This window comes from Pyxicephalus adspersus, chromosome 2, assembly GCF_032062135.1.
Source record: "Pyxicephalus adspersus chromosome 2, UCB_Pads_2.0, whole genome shotgun sequence".
Taxonomy (NCBI): domain Eukaryota; kingdom Metazoa; phylum Chordata; class Amphibia; order Anura; family Pyxicephalidae; genus Pyxicephalus; species Pyxicephalus adspersus.
This window is the reverse complement of record NC_092859.1, coordinates 28484701-28499555: the sequence shown is the minus strand read 5'-3', so window position 1 is coordinate 28499555 and position 14855 is coordinate 28484701. Positions and strand designations below refer to the sequence as shown.

Here is a 14855-nt window from a genome sequence, read left to right as displayed (position 1 = left end):
TTCTATGCATTTGCTTTTATTAATAAGATGAATCTGCATATGGTAAACTAATAGCCTGTGTATTAAGTTTAAACATATGCTCCTGAGTGTTGCATTTGAGCTGATTTGTCCACTATAAAGGCAAATCTCCAATAGAAAGTGCTGAATCCAAATAACACAATACAAACCAGAATAAATGCAGCCTCTCAACTGTCAAACAGAGACTTGTTTTCTATGAAAACAACTGGGAAATGCACATTAAAAGTAAGCAATGCCATATACACCACTCTAATCTGCACATAATGCAATTACAGATCAAACTCAAACCATAAAGCACAAGTTAAGACAGCAGGCCAACCAAAACCTAATGATTATTTTTGGCAGAGGTTTTTTTTAAAGGACAGACCATAGGAATGCAGAATGAGCCATGTACAGACATTGCATTGGCAGATATTGAAATGAATCCCCTAAGTGCGCCATCTGTGGATAGGTAAATGAATAACAGCTAATATTATTGATTTTGTAATTTAAATGTCAGCATTCTACAGCACCCATGTGTAGGCTATATATCTCTCTAGTAGGGAATAAAGGCCTAGGCTTGCTGGGCCCTCTATGCCAGAAATTGATAATAGCAAAATGAAGAGGCAACCTATCACCAACCAACTTTGAAATTTAATTTATTTGTTATACAATTTGCATACCATTTTTTTGTAACCCATATTTAAACTCAGTTAAAGGCACACAACATTTATGTCCTTATAGTTCTGTATATGCATATATGGCCAGATCTGTTACATTACAGATTACACTTGGCAGCATAGCCAAGCCTTGCACCCTACTGGGCTGTGCAGTCATATTCAAACACACTACACTACACTACAATTTATTTTACAGGAAAATATACTTGAGATTATAAAAATGCAGGCTAAAATCACGTCTGTCTGGCTAGATAGCTTCAAGTGGGCCATCTCTTGACTATAATAGGTGGGATGTAGGCAATGTGTCTGTCCAATGGTGAAGGTATCAGTATTCTGTGAAAATGTCCTGTTTAAAAAAACTATCAAAAAATGTACAGTTTAAATTGATCAACAGCACATGTATCAGATTTACAAAATAACTGTAAAAGTGGTTCCATTTTATTATGAATTAAAAATGCAGTTTCCTGTGGATATTAGCTTTGGTGACAAGGGTCTCTTGACTGCAATAAACGACTTGGACATCATTACAGATTGCAGAGTCTATTATTTTCAACCAGAGAGAGAATAGGAGAAGAAGGGAACAGAGTCTTCCTGTGTAATAAGATATTATAGCTACCTCCATATAGATATTTAATTAACATCTACATGTAAAACAAGGGTATGAGGAACATTTGGGGGATTATGAAGTTATGAGAAATCTCTGCAATGGAGAAAGTGACTAATATTAAACTTACTCTACCTAAGAAAAACAAAAACTTACTTTTCCTAATTAAAATCCTAAAACAAAATTCTCCAGACTTGGATTTTTTTCTCCTCTATTTTTAAAAATGATGATGACGAAGTGAGTATTTTTGTAATCAGAAATAATTGTGACAGGTACCACTGCTGGAATGAGTCATTTGAGGATAGGAAATTTAACAAGTCGCTTCTGTAGAAGAAATGAAATATTAACCATCTGAACTCTAGAGGAACATACACTTGGAGGTATGTTTGGGGTCTAGGGGCAAACAGCTAAATATCTACCTGCCAAAGGAATTGTATTTTCATTCCTGAGAATTACACGGTTTAGATGCATAGCACAGGCTCGATTGGCAAGGAGGCAAACCTGAAGCGGCAAATAAACTGAAAAGTTTTAAAAATCACACTTTAATTCCCCAGATCCCTCAAACATGTTGGAGAATTCCTCAATCGTGTCCTGCGTTGTCCTGGAATTCTCGTTTGTCCCGGCGTGCAGGAAGCGCCAGGAGCTGCCATCTTCAAACTTCTTCTGGCTACGTCACCCGATCTTGCACAGGTGGGGGATCGGGTGACGTAGCCCGCTGTAAAAGGGATATAAAGAGAGATGATCTCACTGCGCATTCACATCTCTTTCCCCTCAGTGAAGTAAAATGCCTCCTAGGATGCGTGACATAGATATCCCGAGAGGCTCTGCACTCCCATAAAAAACTTTAAAAAAAAGAGTTTTGCAGTTAAAAAAAAACACCATTTTTACTTTATATAAAAGGAGTTGCCTACCCTTTTATGTAAAGTAAAAATCTGAGTTTAGGTCCGCTTTAAGTAACACTTACAAGTCTTGTCCCTCCCCCAGCTTGTATCTGGTCTAAAGCAATACATGGATGGGCTCCTTATCACTCTGCTCTCCCTAATTTAACTCCATTTTTATTTTTTTTTAAAAAGTGTATGCAAGCTTTTTTGTGTGCTCCCCTTTGCTATGCTAAACCTGTTCACACCGCAACTAATGGCTAGTGTGAACATAGATTGTAATTTCTACTGGGCAGGGAGCTCTCTTCCTCCTGTGTCACTGTCTGTATCTGTCTGTCATTTGCAACCCCTATTTAATGTACAGTGCTCTGTAACATGTTGGCGTTATATAAATACTGTTTAATATTAAGAGTAACAATAATAATAATAACATAGCCTTACAATTACAAAGCTACAAGTTTAGATCTTGTTTCCTTCTCTCTCTTCCAGTTCCTGTCCACTGGAGTCCAGATTGACCAGAACAGCAAACTGACCATCCGTGATCCCGAGTTGTCCTCTCTACGAAAACCCACCACCTTTGATGTTGTGTGCAATGATGTCATCCCCAAGGCCATCTCAGATATCCGGAGGTTAGGAGACCAGTTGTCCAGGGCTCCTGGTCCACTGAAGAGAGAGGATTTTGAGAGGACAGTGTTAACTATGGCTTACACAGCCTTGAAAACATCAAAGTCTGAGAACGAGAACCAGAGGAAAGTGTGGATGGAATCCCTAACCAAGCTCTTTGTGGCCCTAAGAAAAGACTTAATGTCCCTTTACAATCAAGATGGTCGACAATGAACAATGACCTTGTTAAACTCCCTTCAATCCCTGCATGTGATACCCTGCCAATATACCCATGAATATAATTTATTTACTTACTTAAACTCCAGACATTTGTCTCAAGGGGTTGTCAATCTCAGGAGGCTTTAAATTATCCCTCCACTTTATGAATCTCTCTTTATCTGTTATCTGGAAACCTTTATGTAATAAAGGAATTTGGGTGTAATAAAAGTGCACTTATTCATTTAAAACAAAATATTTCATTTAACTTGTCAAATATCTACGTCAAAAAAATGACCTGAAAAAAGTGTAAATCCTAAGGAGAGATATTTGTATTGAGAAAGACACAAAGAAAATAAAGATTGCAGCGCTGGGTCCCAGGTTCGAATCTCAGCCAGGACACTACCTGCATGGAGTTTGCAGGTTCTCCCCATGTCTGCGTGGGTTTCCTGTGGGTACTCTGGTTTCCTCCCACATCCCAAAAACATGCAGTGAGGTTGATTGGCTTCCCCCTCCAAAATTGACCTTAGACTACAAAAATGGCATATGACTATGGTAGGGACATTAGATTGTGAGCCTCTGAGTGACAGCTAGTGACATGACTATAGGCTTTGTACAGCCCTGTGTAATATGATGCCACTATAAAAAACTGTGTAATATTATTAATAATAGTAATAATAATAATGTATGTTTAAGAGAAGAATCCAAAGGAAGGATCAGAGGTCAGTGGTTCCATTCTTCCAAGAACACCCCTTTTTCCCCTTTTTCTCATCCCCAACCCCCAAGCCAACTCCCCATTTAAACACAAACCACAGCAGTTTATATCTATTAAAAACTAAAATAATTAATTGTTAACAACCATAAAACTCGAGTTTGGAGTTTGGAGTCTGCTACCATCAACTCTCATTGTTTCATGCCATACTTCACTGCCTTAGGAATGATACCAGACACCTGGAGCCCTTCCCAACTTTACCACTTACCTCCAAACACTACATCAGAAGCACCACACCTAAGGCAGCACCTCACAGAACCACAAATGTTTCCCTCTAGAACTAACCCCAAATATCCAACTGCCCCCCCAAAGACTTAAGGGACCACTGCCCTCCTTTACTCCATAGGGAGGAAAGTCAAGGTATATTCCTCTTTCCATCTTTTTCCTTGCAACGATCCTTGTTCCCTCCACATTCCAATTTTCAGGACCACTGACCCCTCCTAATTTTATTTGAACTGGCCAATCCCTACCGATGACCTCTCTCTTCTCTGACACTCTAAACCTCTGAAATGTTTGCCCATCACCTATTCTCTTTGTTCATGTTTCCAGAACTAAACTCAACTGTCCCTGCTCCATTGGCAGCATCAACATCCTCACCCGATCCTCTTTCATGTTCAGACCTTCGGCCATCTTGATTGACCAGGCTGGAATGGCCAAACTCCCGCACGTGTTTATTCAGTTCCAGCCCCTGGGTGTGCCAGGAACTTTTACTGATGCTGTACATGTGCAACTCACTGTATATTCAGTAAAAGATTGCAGCAGGCAGGTAAATTTGTCCCTTCTGCAATGAAGAGCTGCCTTGCCTTTTTTTAGTTTTAAAGTTAAGTTCCACTTTTGTCAGTGGATGTCGACTATGTGTTGGGGGATGAGGAAATGACAGAATGCAGCTTTAGAGCCACAAATGAGGTTGAATGTTTCTACAAAAAAAATAAAATTTTAGGCAGCAGATTTCAGAAATGTTTCTTTTATATAGAAAACGGTGATATGGTAAAATCTCTGTCAATGTAGTTTTTTATGTTTACAATTGCAAGAAATTTCCCTTAAATTCCCATCCCAGAAATGTTACAGGGACCGCTGTACAGATGTATTTTCACTGCTAGCAAGAACAACTATTCATCTCAGGCAACATTCATCATGTGTACATAGCTTTATGTAGACTTAATTTAGATTTGCCATTTCTGGAGCCTTCATTTCACAAAGAGATATTAATAGGATAGAACAAGTCCAGGGACAGGTAACTAAAATTGGGAGAGATGTAAAATATATCATATCAAGAGAGACCTGATGATGATATAAAATCTTGAGAAACAAACAGAAACTTGGTCATTATTATGCACAGAACTTTCAAACACAATAAAGGTGTAAAAAAGATTCAAGAGGGTGGTATATTTAAAATAAAGCTAGGATCAAGAACATGGGGACGTAAATATATATATATATCTCAAATCTCAGGAGGAAAGTTCTAAATTAGTGAAAGAGTAGTTGATGTCTGGAACAGGGTACCACTCAACACTAAGTAAATTTATCCATGTTTGGGACACAAATAGATCTACTGAAAGGACCACTTTTTCTTTTTTTGCTGTTGTTTTATGTTTATAGTGTTGCTTTGCATACACTAAAAAAATGGAACTAAACCCAGTCAATACTCACCTGTCCCCATCCGATCACACTTCTTCCTTCTTCTTTTCAGTACTCCAATCTTCAGCCATCTTGATGGGATTGCCAGGTATTCGTGGGAACAAACGCTGAGCTGCACACTATTGTGAGATGTGAAAAATTATGTAGATTAATGGCATTCAATCATCATTCATCTTCCATTGACCCAGCTATGCAAACCAGAAATATTATTTATGGAAAAATGATTTTTTTCGAGGTGTAAATATATCAAATCAGAAAGAGAGACAACTAGGGAGAATAGTACAGAGAAGAATGGGTGGCAAAGTGGCTGGCACTTCATCATTGCAGTGCTGGGTCCTAGTTCTGAATCCCAGAACCCAGAATTTTCATGTTTATGTGGCTGCCCAAGTTGGGGAAAACTGTGTGAAAAAAACAGTGTGGTGGTAATTATTGGGTGCAACATGGTTATAAAACATTCATAAAAATAATATAATAACAATAAAATATTATGTTTAAAACAAAGAAGAACAGAGGAGTACAGTTGCTTAAGTGACTGAAAACTGGAAGCACCAATAGTTGGTCACCAAGGAGAAGCAGCACAGGTATCAATCATTTATGATAAAAATGCTGTTCCACTAGTTTGTTGCATGCACATACATTTTTGTATGAAAAAGCACAAACATGCCCTGGGTTTCCATTCTTTCCCAATAGCACAATACAGCCAAAGGCTCGTCATTGCATTAATCTGTAAAAAAAACTTCCATGAGTTTCACTGAAGGCAGAACTAAAGTTCCACTTTTGATACTTCAGGATCAGGCCAGTCATTATTGAGCCCTTCTAAAATAATACCTTCTACCTGCCTGATTTATCTGGGTATATGACAAAAACTGAGCTGTGAATGTGCAGTCCCAGCTTTCCTTGCCAACATACCCAACACTCCTGGCCTCCCCTGCACGTGCCAGGAATGAATGGATGAGTTAGGTCATCCTGGCTTGGCCAATCAGGACCCCCCAAGAACATCGACTAGAAGAATGAAAAAAAAGCCTGCAGCGCCCTACAAGGGTTCAGGGAATGGTGAGTAGTGCAGGTTTTTGTCTTGCTTTAAAGTGTATTAATATACTAAACGTTTTTATTGTTAAATAAAATGGCATCTGTGTTGCTGTATATGAGTTTTCCTTCTCTCCCTGACCTGGGTTAATTTTTTTTATCATGGAGAAAGTGAAGGAATCTTTAATATAGGTCCTCTAATACTGAAGAGAAACCTGACAGGAGTTCTAATACCTCTTTATGAGAAACAGACACATGGTTGGTATGCTATACTTATTGACAAGCTCTGCACTCACCACATTCCTTCTGAATTTGCATTAACTTCTTAAACTCACTATTTATCCTAGAGACCATTGTTGCTGTAAAAAGAAATTGTTAGCAAATCCCAAATTCTTCACATTTTATCAGTGGAGAAAATCCATCCATGGGGACACATGTCCTGGTAAAAATTCTTTAAGAGGTCAATGTACTTTACCTTTTACATTTTACTTGCTTGTTATGTCTACTCCGTGTTATAGGAAAGAAAATGTGGGGAATTCACTTCGAAAATTAAAATTCAAGTTTAAAAAATAGTTTGGGCTTTTGTTTTACATAAAATACTTTATTACATGTTTAGGGTGGACTTCTCTTGCCACTTTTATTTTAACATGGCCTACAGTCTGACAAAGGCTAAGAACCTGCATTCTATATGTTAGTGAACAGTTAACTGCGGATTATAAAACACAAAGGGGTAAATCTTAATCCTTGCAATAGTCACCTTGGAAATATACTGTATCTAAAATACTAGTCCGTCCCTTGGTCAGAATGGGGTGGGGGTTACACAGGATTAATGGGAACTGAAGGATTTCTAGAAGAGAAAGACTTAGGAGTAAATCCGTCTTCACGCTCACAGTAGAGAAAGTTTGGTGTGCGGGGACAATTCTGACTCGGAGCAGGATGGCGGTGTGGAGTGAGCTCCTGAGATCCAAAAATCTACTTCTGGTCATCTCTATCCCCCTACTTCTTCTTCCTCTGCCCTTACTGCACCCTAGCAGTGTAAGTACCCCTCTTTCGTCACTTCTATTTACAAACTTTTATTAGAAGAGATGAGGAATGACAATGGGCAAGCATAGTCATTTGTGCTTTACTTTACTGCTGATTGGTTGTTGTTTTCTATGCTGTTCATATTTTTTCTACTTTATTAAAATCAATTGTTAATTTTTAATAATATGTTGGGCCCCTGGTGATATCTGACCTCACGTGTTAGCGTGTAAGGACAAGCTGTGCTGCCCATAACTTGAAGACATAAGTCTTTCTTCTGACAGCTGGACTCTCAAAATCTGAATTTAATTCTCAGCTTTACGCAACTCAGGAAATTCTTATTAATGCCAGTGAGTAACACAAGCTGATAGAAAATGGGTAAAGTTTCACTGTGGAAAGGCCTTCAGCGGCTAATCGGATTTCCTCTTTTCTTGGTTTGATTGTCCATGCAGTGCTCAGCAAATGGTTAACTTTAAAGCTGAACTCCAGACAAACTTTATGAAATTGGATCTGTTTTGTCTGCCAAATGATTTAGATTTCTGTTCATCCATTCCTGAAATTTACATAGCCCTTTCCACAGCACAGGGCAAAACACCTGATTTTAGTCTGCTGAATTTTAGTAACACTTATGGGTCCTGTCAACCCCTCAAACCGTGATTAAACAGTGAAAATTAAGAAGAAGATTGATAAGTTTATTAGCACTTATTAGCCTGCTACTTTCACTACAGCATAAATGATTGGCCTCTTGTGCTGCTTCCCTAATTTCCCACTATTTATGTTCCTTGTATTATAATTGCACTTAAAGGTATAATAATGAATGCAAAGCTACAAAATGTTTGTCTTTTATTTGCCTAGAATTCAGCTTTAATGGCAGCTGCACAGGCAGTTTATAATCTCCAACCTTGGATACCCCATTCCCTGCTTGCATTGTTCCGCTGTTGCTATAAACAAAAGAAAGTCTTATATAAGCTGACTTGGTGCCTACACAAGGCTGAGGACGCTCTCTACTCCCATATTTATCAGTGCTAGGTGCCCCAATGGCTAATTGCGAAAAACCAGCTAACATGGCAAGAGGGGCAGTGGGTCACGTGCTCCCCATACCTAGATGCACCCAGTGTTTTCCTAAATTGAGCAATGATGGAGAAAAAAAGGCAGGCAAATAATACCTGCTGGATGGGCCAACTTGTGGCTTTGCCCTTAATGAAGAAACGTGGAAGCTATCACTGCTGCCCCTTCTGCAATACTGCCAGTCTGGCTGTCCCTGGTTTCATGAGTTTCTGAGTCAGGGACCCCAAATAAGCATGCAGCAGCCTAAGTTAGAAGTGTCATGATCTACATACCTATCCAGGTCAGTGAATTGGGAAGTAATGAAAGAACAAAAATGTAAAATTTTGCAGCTTAGTAGTTTTTAGATGTGATAGCTGCGTTATATTTTTATTTAGACGGGTAACACACTTCCTGTCCTAAAGTGACAACGCTCACTCACTGTACTGTATCTATGGAGGAGCAGTGTTTTCCTCCCTCTCTGATAAGAGCAGTCCAGTTTTAGTTCAGTGAACAAGAAGATGCTATGGATTTCCAGCAGGGTTATCAAAGCTTTTTCTGGAACATGTTGCCTGAAAAAAACAATGAAGGTACCAGGTCTAAGAACTTGCAAGGTGCAGAATATTATATGTTTGTTTTGTAATTCATATGAACTTTAATGTCTTGGAAAACACTCTTAGGCAAATATATAGCATTTTCCGAGTCAAGCAATGACAGTTTACATGTGCTATATATATAATTTTACCAATCGGGGTTCCATTTCTGATGACAGAAGTAAAGATATTTACCTTTGTATGTAGAATCATTCATCTCAGAGATTTCTTAATGACATGCTTTGAATAAAAAGTATTTATTAGGTTTGATTTTGGAGGAGAGGCTCACTGCCTGCATTCAGGTTATGGGATGATTGGATTCTTTTTGCCAAATTAAAACCATACTTCACCCCAAAGTTTTCTTTTTCTAGTACAGTAATTTCCTAAATGTAACCTGCTGCAATAATGGGAATATAGGTGGGATACGGCTTTAAAGTTCTCACAGGAGGATATGCTAATTCTAGCGTCAATAGGTTTAGGGAGTGTGGACTTGTTATATGTTGGGGATGATAGCTTCAGAACATATTTTAAAGCTACAATCGTCTTATAAATGGTTCGAGTTGAGGCTTAAATTTAAGGGCAATGAAGAAGAGCATTTGGGTTCAAAAGAATTAAGAACTAGTAGGATTAATTCCCAATTCCTCTCTTTTCATAAAAGTTGTTGAGTCTTCTGAAAACAAATGTCAGCTTTATAATCTCTACCTGTATAAATTACATTTAAACCTGAACCCATATTTACTGGCCTGATCAGTAATACTCCAGCCAGGTGGGAATCTTACCTTCATCCCAATAACAGCAGTACTATGACTTACTATCACTGTGAATAGTACTATCATTTACTATCACTAAGTAATAGTATGCTGTTATTGAGATGAAGGTAAGATTCCCACCTGGCTGGAGTATTACTGATCAGGCAAGTAAAAATGGGTCCAGTTTACAATAGAGAGCAAAAACATTATGGCACATGGAGCAAACACATTACAGAACATTAAGGAACTCTCAGACAGGTAGGGGTGCACCTTGAGTGTGTGATAACACATTTGCGGCCTGGCAATGTGCACAACATGTCTTATCATAACCCTGTAAAAAGGAAAAAGAGAATATGGGATCAGATTATGTAACCCTCTTTTGATGCAACATGATTCAGTAAATTGTTCAATACATTATGACAAAATCATGTCTCAATGTTTTCCATGCTTTGTGTTATTATGGTAAGATAAGATAATGGGTACGTAAACTGCTTACTCAGTTATCTTTTTGAATTATCTTTAACAAGTGCCCTTTGTCAGTCTTCTTTCCACATCTTAAAACTTGACTTTATTTTTTTCCTTTGCAGGAATCATCTTGTGCCTATGTGCTGATAGTGACAGCGGTGTACTGGGTGTCAGAGGCTGTGCCACTAGGAGCTGCTGCATTGGTACCGGCGTTTCTCTTCCCTCTGTTTGGAGTGCTCAAGTCTAGTGAGGTCAGAAACATTTTAAGAACATCACTAAAGGCTAATGCGGGCATCAAGAGCAACTGACTGCCTGTATTCCCGCCTGTGTTCCTGCTTTGACACAGCACAGTACATGTAATCTGGTATCCCCAAACACTTATTAGCTGCTCCGTATTATAGTAGGAATGATTTGTAAAATATGCAGTCAGTGGCCAAGATGCATATGCACAAGATTGTATGGAAAGTTCTTTTTGTAGATTTTTCAGTAGGAAAAGTTTTCCTTAATATTGGAAAGGCATGGCTTCCTTCTCCGGAATTGGTTTACCTGTAAAGAAAGAAAAGGAAGCCTGTGTCACTCAACATCTTGGAAAAGGTTTTCTTTCATTTTCCCCTTAATGCATGGCATCTTATTTGTTGCCTAAAACTTTGCTTTTATTACCTTCAATTGCTTATATTATTTTTTATTAAGTGTTAGTAAAATCTAAATTTGTTTTTGTGTTGTTTAAAGAAAGAAAATGTTAAAACCAGTGTGAGGTTTTTTATTGCGGTCTGTGTTTTCATGGACAAATACACCCTTCCGTTTCCACTGTAGACCATAGTCTATGAGACAGGAAAGGACAGGAAGAAAGGAGGAAATTTTACAGTTTTATCCCAAAAAGTGAACGAAGGTAAATATTTCAAAGAATACACCTGTCTAGAGTAGGAATAATAGGTAGGTAGGTCTAGTCTCGGATTCTCAGCAGGGTTCAGTGGAACCCCAAGGTTTCTCCAGAGGTTGTTAGGGGTTCTTTAAGAACTTCAGTTTAGTTTAGAGGACGCCAATGATCTATTTGGCTATCAGTAACATCAGTAAATGTCTCAAGCCATCCCAAGCATTTTAATACAAGTTCAAACTCCTTCCATTATATCCATCTTTCTTAACCTACTAGCTCCATGGGCTATGCTAGTTCTCTTTCAACCACTGCTTAGTAGAAGTTCAATCTCCCTAAACGGTTTGATCTTTATCTCCCCTCTCTTAACCCCTCATAACCTCCCCTTTTATTTTATCTTATCTTGATAGTGTTCAACAATTTATCATCAATCAATCATATAATCATCCTAATAGTGACAATAACAGGAGGGGGAAGGAATTACTTCCCTTCTCCCCAAACATCGTGTATAACCGACTTCCACCGTGTCAACTTTTTGTGAAAAAAAAAAATTTCTCCCTGTAACAAGTGAATATATAAAAATATAATATTTCTTTGTGACTATATGACTTTAAGGAGGGGGAGATAATCCTCGCCATTTCATATTTTAATAGCAACTCTGCGTAATAACCTAGTTAATTCTCTATCATCATCCTCCGTGAAATTAGAGGTCAGTTTATTTATTAATAATTATCGTCTATCCAGCGAAACATTTATATATATATATATGTCTTAAACAAAACCTTTTACTACATATAACAGAAACAATACTAAAACAAGGACACATCTTTACATTCTTGACCAGCACACTTATGTACTGTGAGCTGTGGATATAGCGATTTTAACAGGAGTTAAAAAGTTCAAAGACTTGAAAGTTATCTCAAAGGTACCCTGGTTACAAATGTTGAGGAAGGCTGAACTAGAGCATTTCTCCTCAAGTTGTATCTCTTGGAGGAAGTGAACAGAAATATCCCCAATGGAACACAGAGAGCAATAACACATGAGGTTTAAAGTTTTTCCTGCTTCATCCAAAAACATTTTAAAAATGGGCTTTAGATATAATTTAGGAAGACAAACTATCCTAATCCCCATGGCTGTCTATAACTCATTTCTGCACAGGCTCATTGGGGGGCCCAGTTCATTGTTCTGTGGCTTTAGGGCTGAGTTTTTTCGATTCCCGGACAGTGTTTTAACCTAATCCATGCTTGGAATTACATTTTGAGCTCATGGCTGAATTTTACATTCTGGAAATTTTTTGCGAAGCTCAAACTGCACAGCGATAACAAAAGACAGATCCTGACCTGGACCTGAGGCCTTGGCCTTCTTCCCTTTATCTGGAGCTTCCTGGTGGTGCTGATTAAACCCAGTGTTACTGGCGCTTTTGCTGCGAAACCCGGCCGTTTCATTTTACCAGCATATTTTGTAGACAGCTGTGGATAGGCTACTAACTGCTATAGAACAACTAGTCTCAGTAATTCACCTAGCCTGCCCCCCTGCATGCATGGGGTGACAGTATTTGATAGTAGCTTAGGTGGGGGGTAGAGCTACCTTGTATAATGGGAAGGGGATAACTAAGTACTGGAGCTTGATTCTGAGATGATGTTACTTTTGTTTCTCCGAAGTTCCTATGTTAATGCTTTAATAAAGGGGTCCCCAACCACCAGGCTGCAGAATGGTACCAGGCCATGGGCTGTGCTGAAATGGACTGCAGACATCCTTGTCAGCTATAGTCTTCTCTCTGACATCAAGGATCTGTGCCTTCTGCCAATTACATAGGCCGGCTTGCATGACTGGCTCAACAAAATGACAAAAGAGAGGAGTTGGCTTAGGTGATTGGTGGAAAGAAATGGCAGGGGAATAGAGCCAGCTTACATGATTGGCTGAATGGAATGGCAGGAGAGAGGATACGGATTCTTGCTGTCAATGTGAAGATTGCAGATGATAAGGACAGACTTTCTTGACAGACAGACTCTCACTTATACCCCCCCTCCCCCAATCCCCTGGTACATAGAAAAATTCTCTTCCATGAAACCAGTCTATTGTACAAGATTAGTTGGGGATCACTTTTCTAACATATCAACAATAAATGCTAGGGAGATATAGACGTATAAAGATAACTGATGGTCGGAAAAGTGTTTGAACCTTTATGGTGAACACAGCTGATGTAAAAGAGAATGTAGGCTCCCAATGTAATGTTAATGTCCTATAAAAACATTTTCATCATATATGTACATAAGGACATCCATGTTTGGTCCTTACACATATAGTCTGTGCTTTCCGCTTTCAGTGCTGTCCAAAAGTTATTCAGTATAAGCTGCTTGCAACAAGGAGTCTATCAATTGACTGGGAGCAATGCACTCCCTGTGTGGTCAATATCTCAACAATTGTTATGTGGGTAATCTGTAACTAAAGGGTAACTAAACCCCAAAACATTCTCAGTTTACAGGTCCTCAGATGTGGTGGCTGAATTTGTTTTTTATTTTTAAACACATTTTTTTAAGAACAACATTTCTTTTGATCTTGCTAAAACAGCATGACCCTTGGGGGACTTAGTTTTATGTAAAATATATATATATGTGTGTGATTTTCCACAACACTAAACATACGCTTAGTAGAAACAGCAAGGCCACAGCTTTATGCATCCACATCAGAAGCTTATCCTAACAATAGTAATTAACAGAATGATAACTTTCCATTAAAAGCACTGGACTAATGTCAGCCATAGGTGAACTGTGAACACAACCTAACACAATACGGCTTTGAAGTCCATGCAAACCATCTGACAAACCAAAAAAGGAATCATTACGGTACCATTTAAACTGGCAAGGTAAACCCTTTAATGAAGCTGTGACAATACATAGGAAGGGTAAGCTGAGAAAACTTTAGGCCATTGTATGTCCCTTGGCTAGTAGATTGAGGTAAGTGTAACCTTTGGGTAAACGTATTTATCCCTTACAGAGACATCCTCTTCCTCCAGCGCTAGCTGGTGACTAGCAAATTCCATCCATAACTAGGAGGAATATGTTATCAGATCACTAATCATCTGCCACATTCCCAACACTTTAGATCCTGTGTCACTATGGCTCCCAGTATGGTACACCCAGATATGCTTTTGTCCCATCCAAACCCCTCTCATGTCCCACATCAAATTCATCTCTACTTCCTCTGCAAATGCTTCTATAACCTTACCACCCATTGCAAAAATAAATAAAACCAAATTTGAAAAAAACAGGTCTTTACATTATATTAAAGTATTATAATTACTTAGAAGGCATTTATTTCAAAGTATAGAAATGTGTTCAGGAAGAGATGTAGCTGTAGCTGGAAGAGCTGAAGTAAAGTTTTCTAAAAGAAATAAAAGAAGTAGCAATAAAAAAATTATCTAAAACATGCCCAAAACAGAACCCTTATATCATGTGTGATGGACTCCTCAGTGACAGACTGGCAGTGCCATGACAGACCCCAGTGCAGACCTCTGTGACCACCATAAGTTCAGTGACAGACCACTCAATCCAGACCTCATTGAAGACATCAGTGACAGACCCCAGTGCTGACCTCAGTGACAGAACCCCTGTACATATCTCAGTAAAAGACCCCAGTGCTGACCTCATTGAAAGACCCCAGTGCTGACCTCAGTGACAGATCCCAGTGCTGACCTCA

The 14855-nt window shown here is 38.7% G+C and overlaps 2 protein-coding genes across 2 annotated transcripts in view; both read left to right on the top strand.

Annotated features, from left to right (window-relative positions):
- FAM180A (family with sequence similarity 180 member A) overlaps positions 1–3209 on the top strand; it is a 22400-nt gene extending 19191 nt beyond the window's left edge. Inside the window, exon 3 of the mRNA XM_072400179.1 lies at positions 2649–3209. Coding sequence (XP_072256280.1) covers positions 2649–2996 — 348 coding nt within the window. The 3' untranslated portion in view covers positions 2997–3209. The remainder of the gene's footprint in view (positions 1–2648) is intronic.
- Positions 3210–3817: 608 nt separating this feature from the next.
- Positions 3818–14855, top strand: part of SLC13A4 (solute carrier family 13 member 4) — a 32705-nt gene continuing 21667 nt past the window's right edge. The window contains exons 1-2 of the mRNA XM_072398961.1: positions 3818–7449; positions 10408–10536. Coding sequence (XP_072255062.1) covers positions 7351–7449; positions 10408–10536 — 228 coding nt within the window. The 5' untranslated portion in view covers positions 3818–7350. The remainder of the gene's footprint in view (positions 7450–10407; positions 10537–14855) is intronic.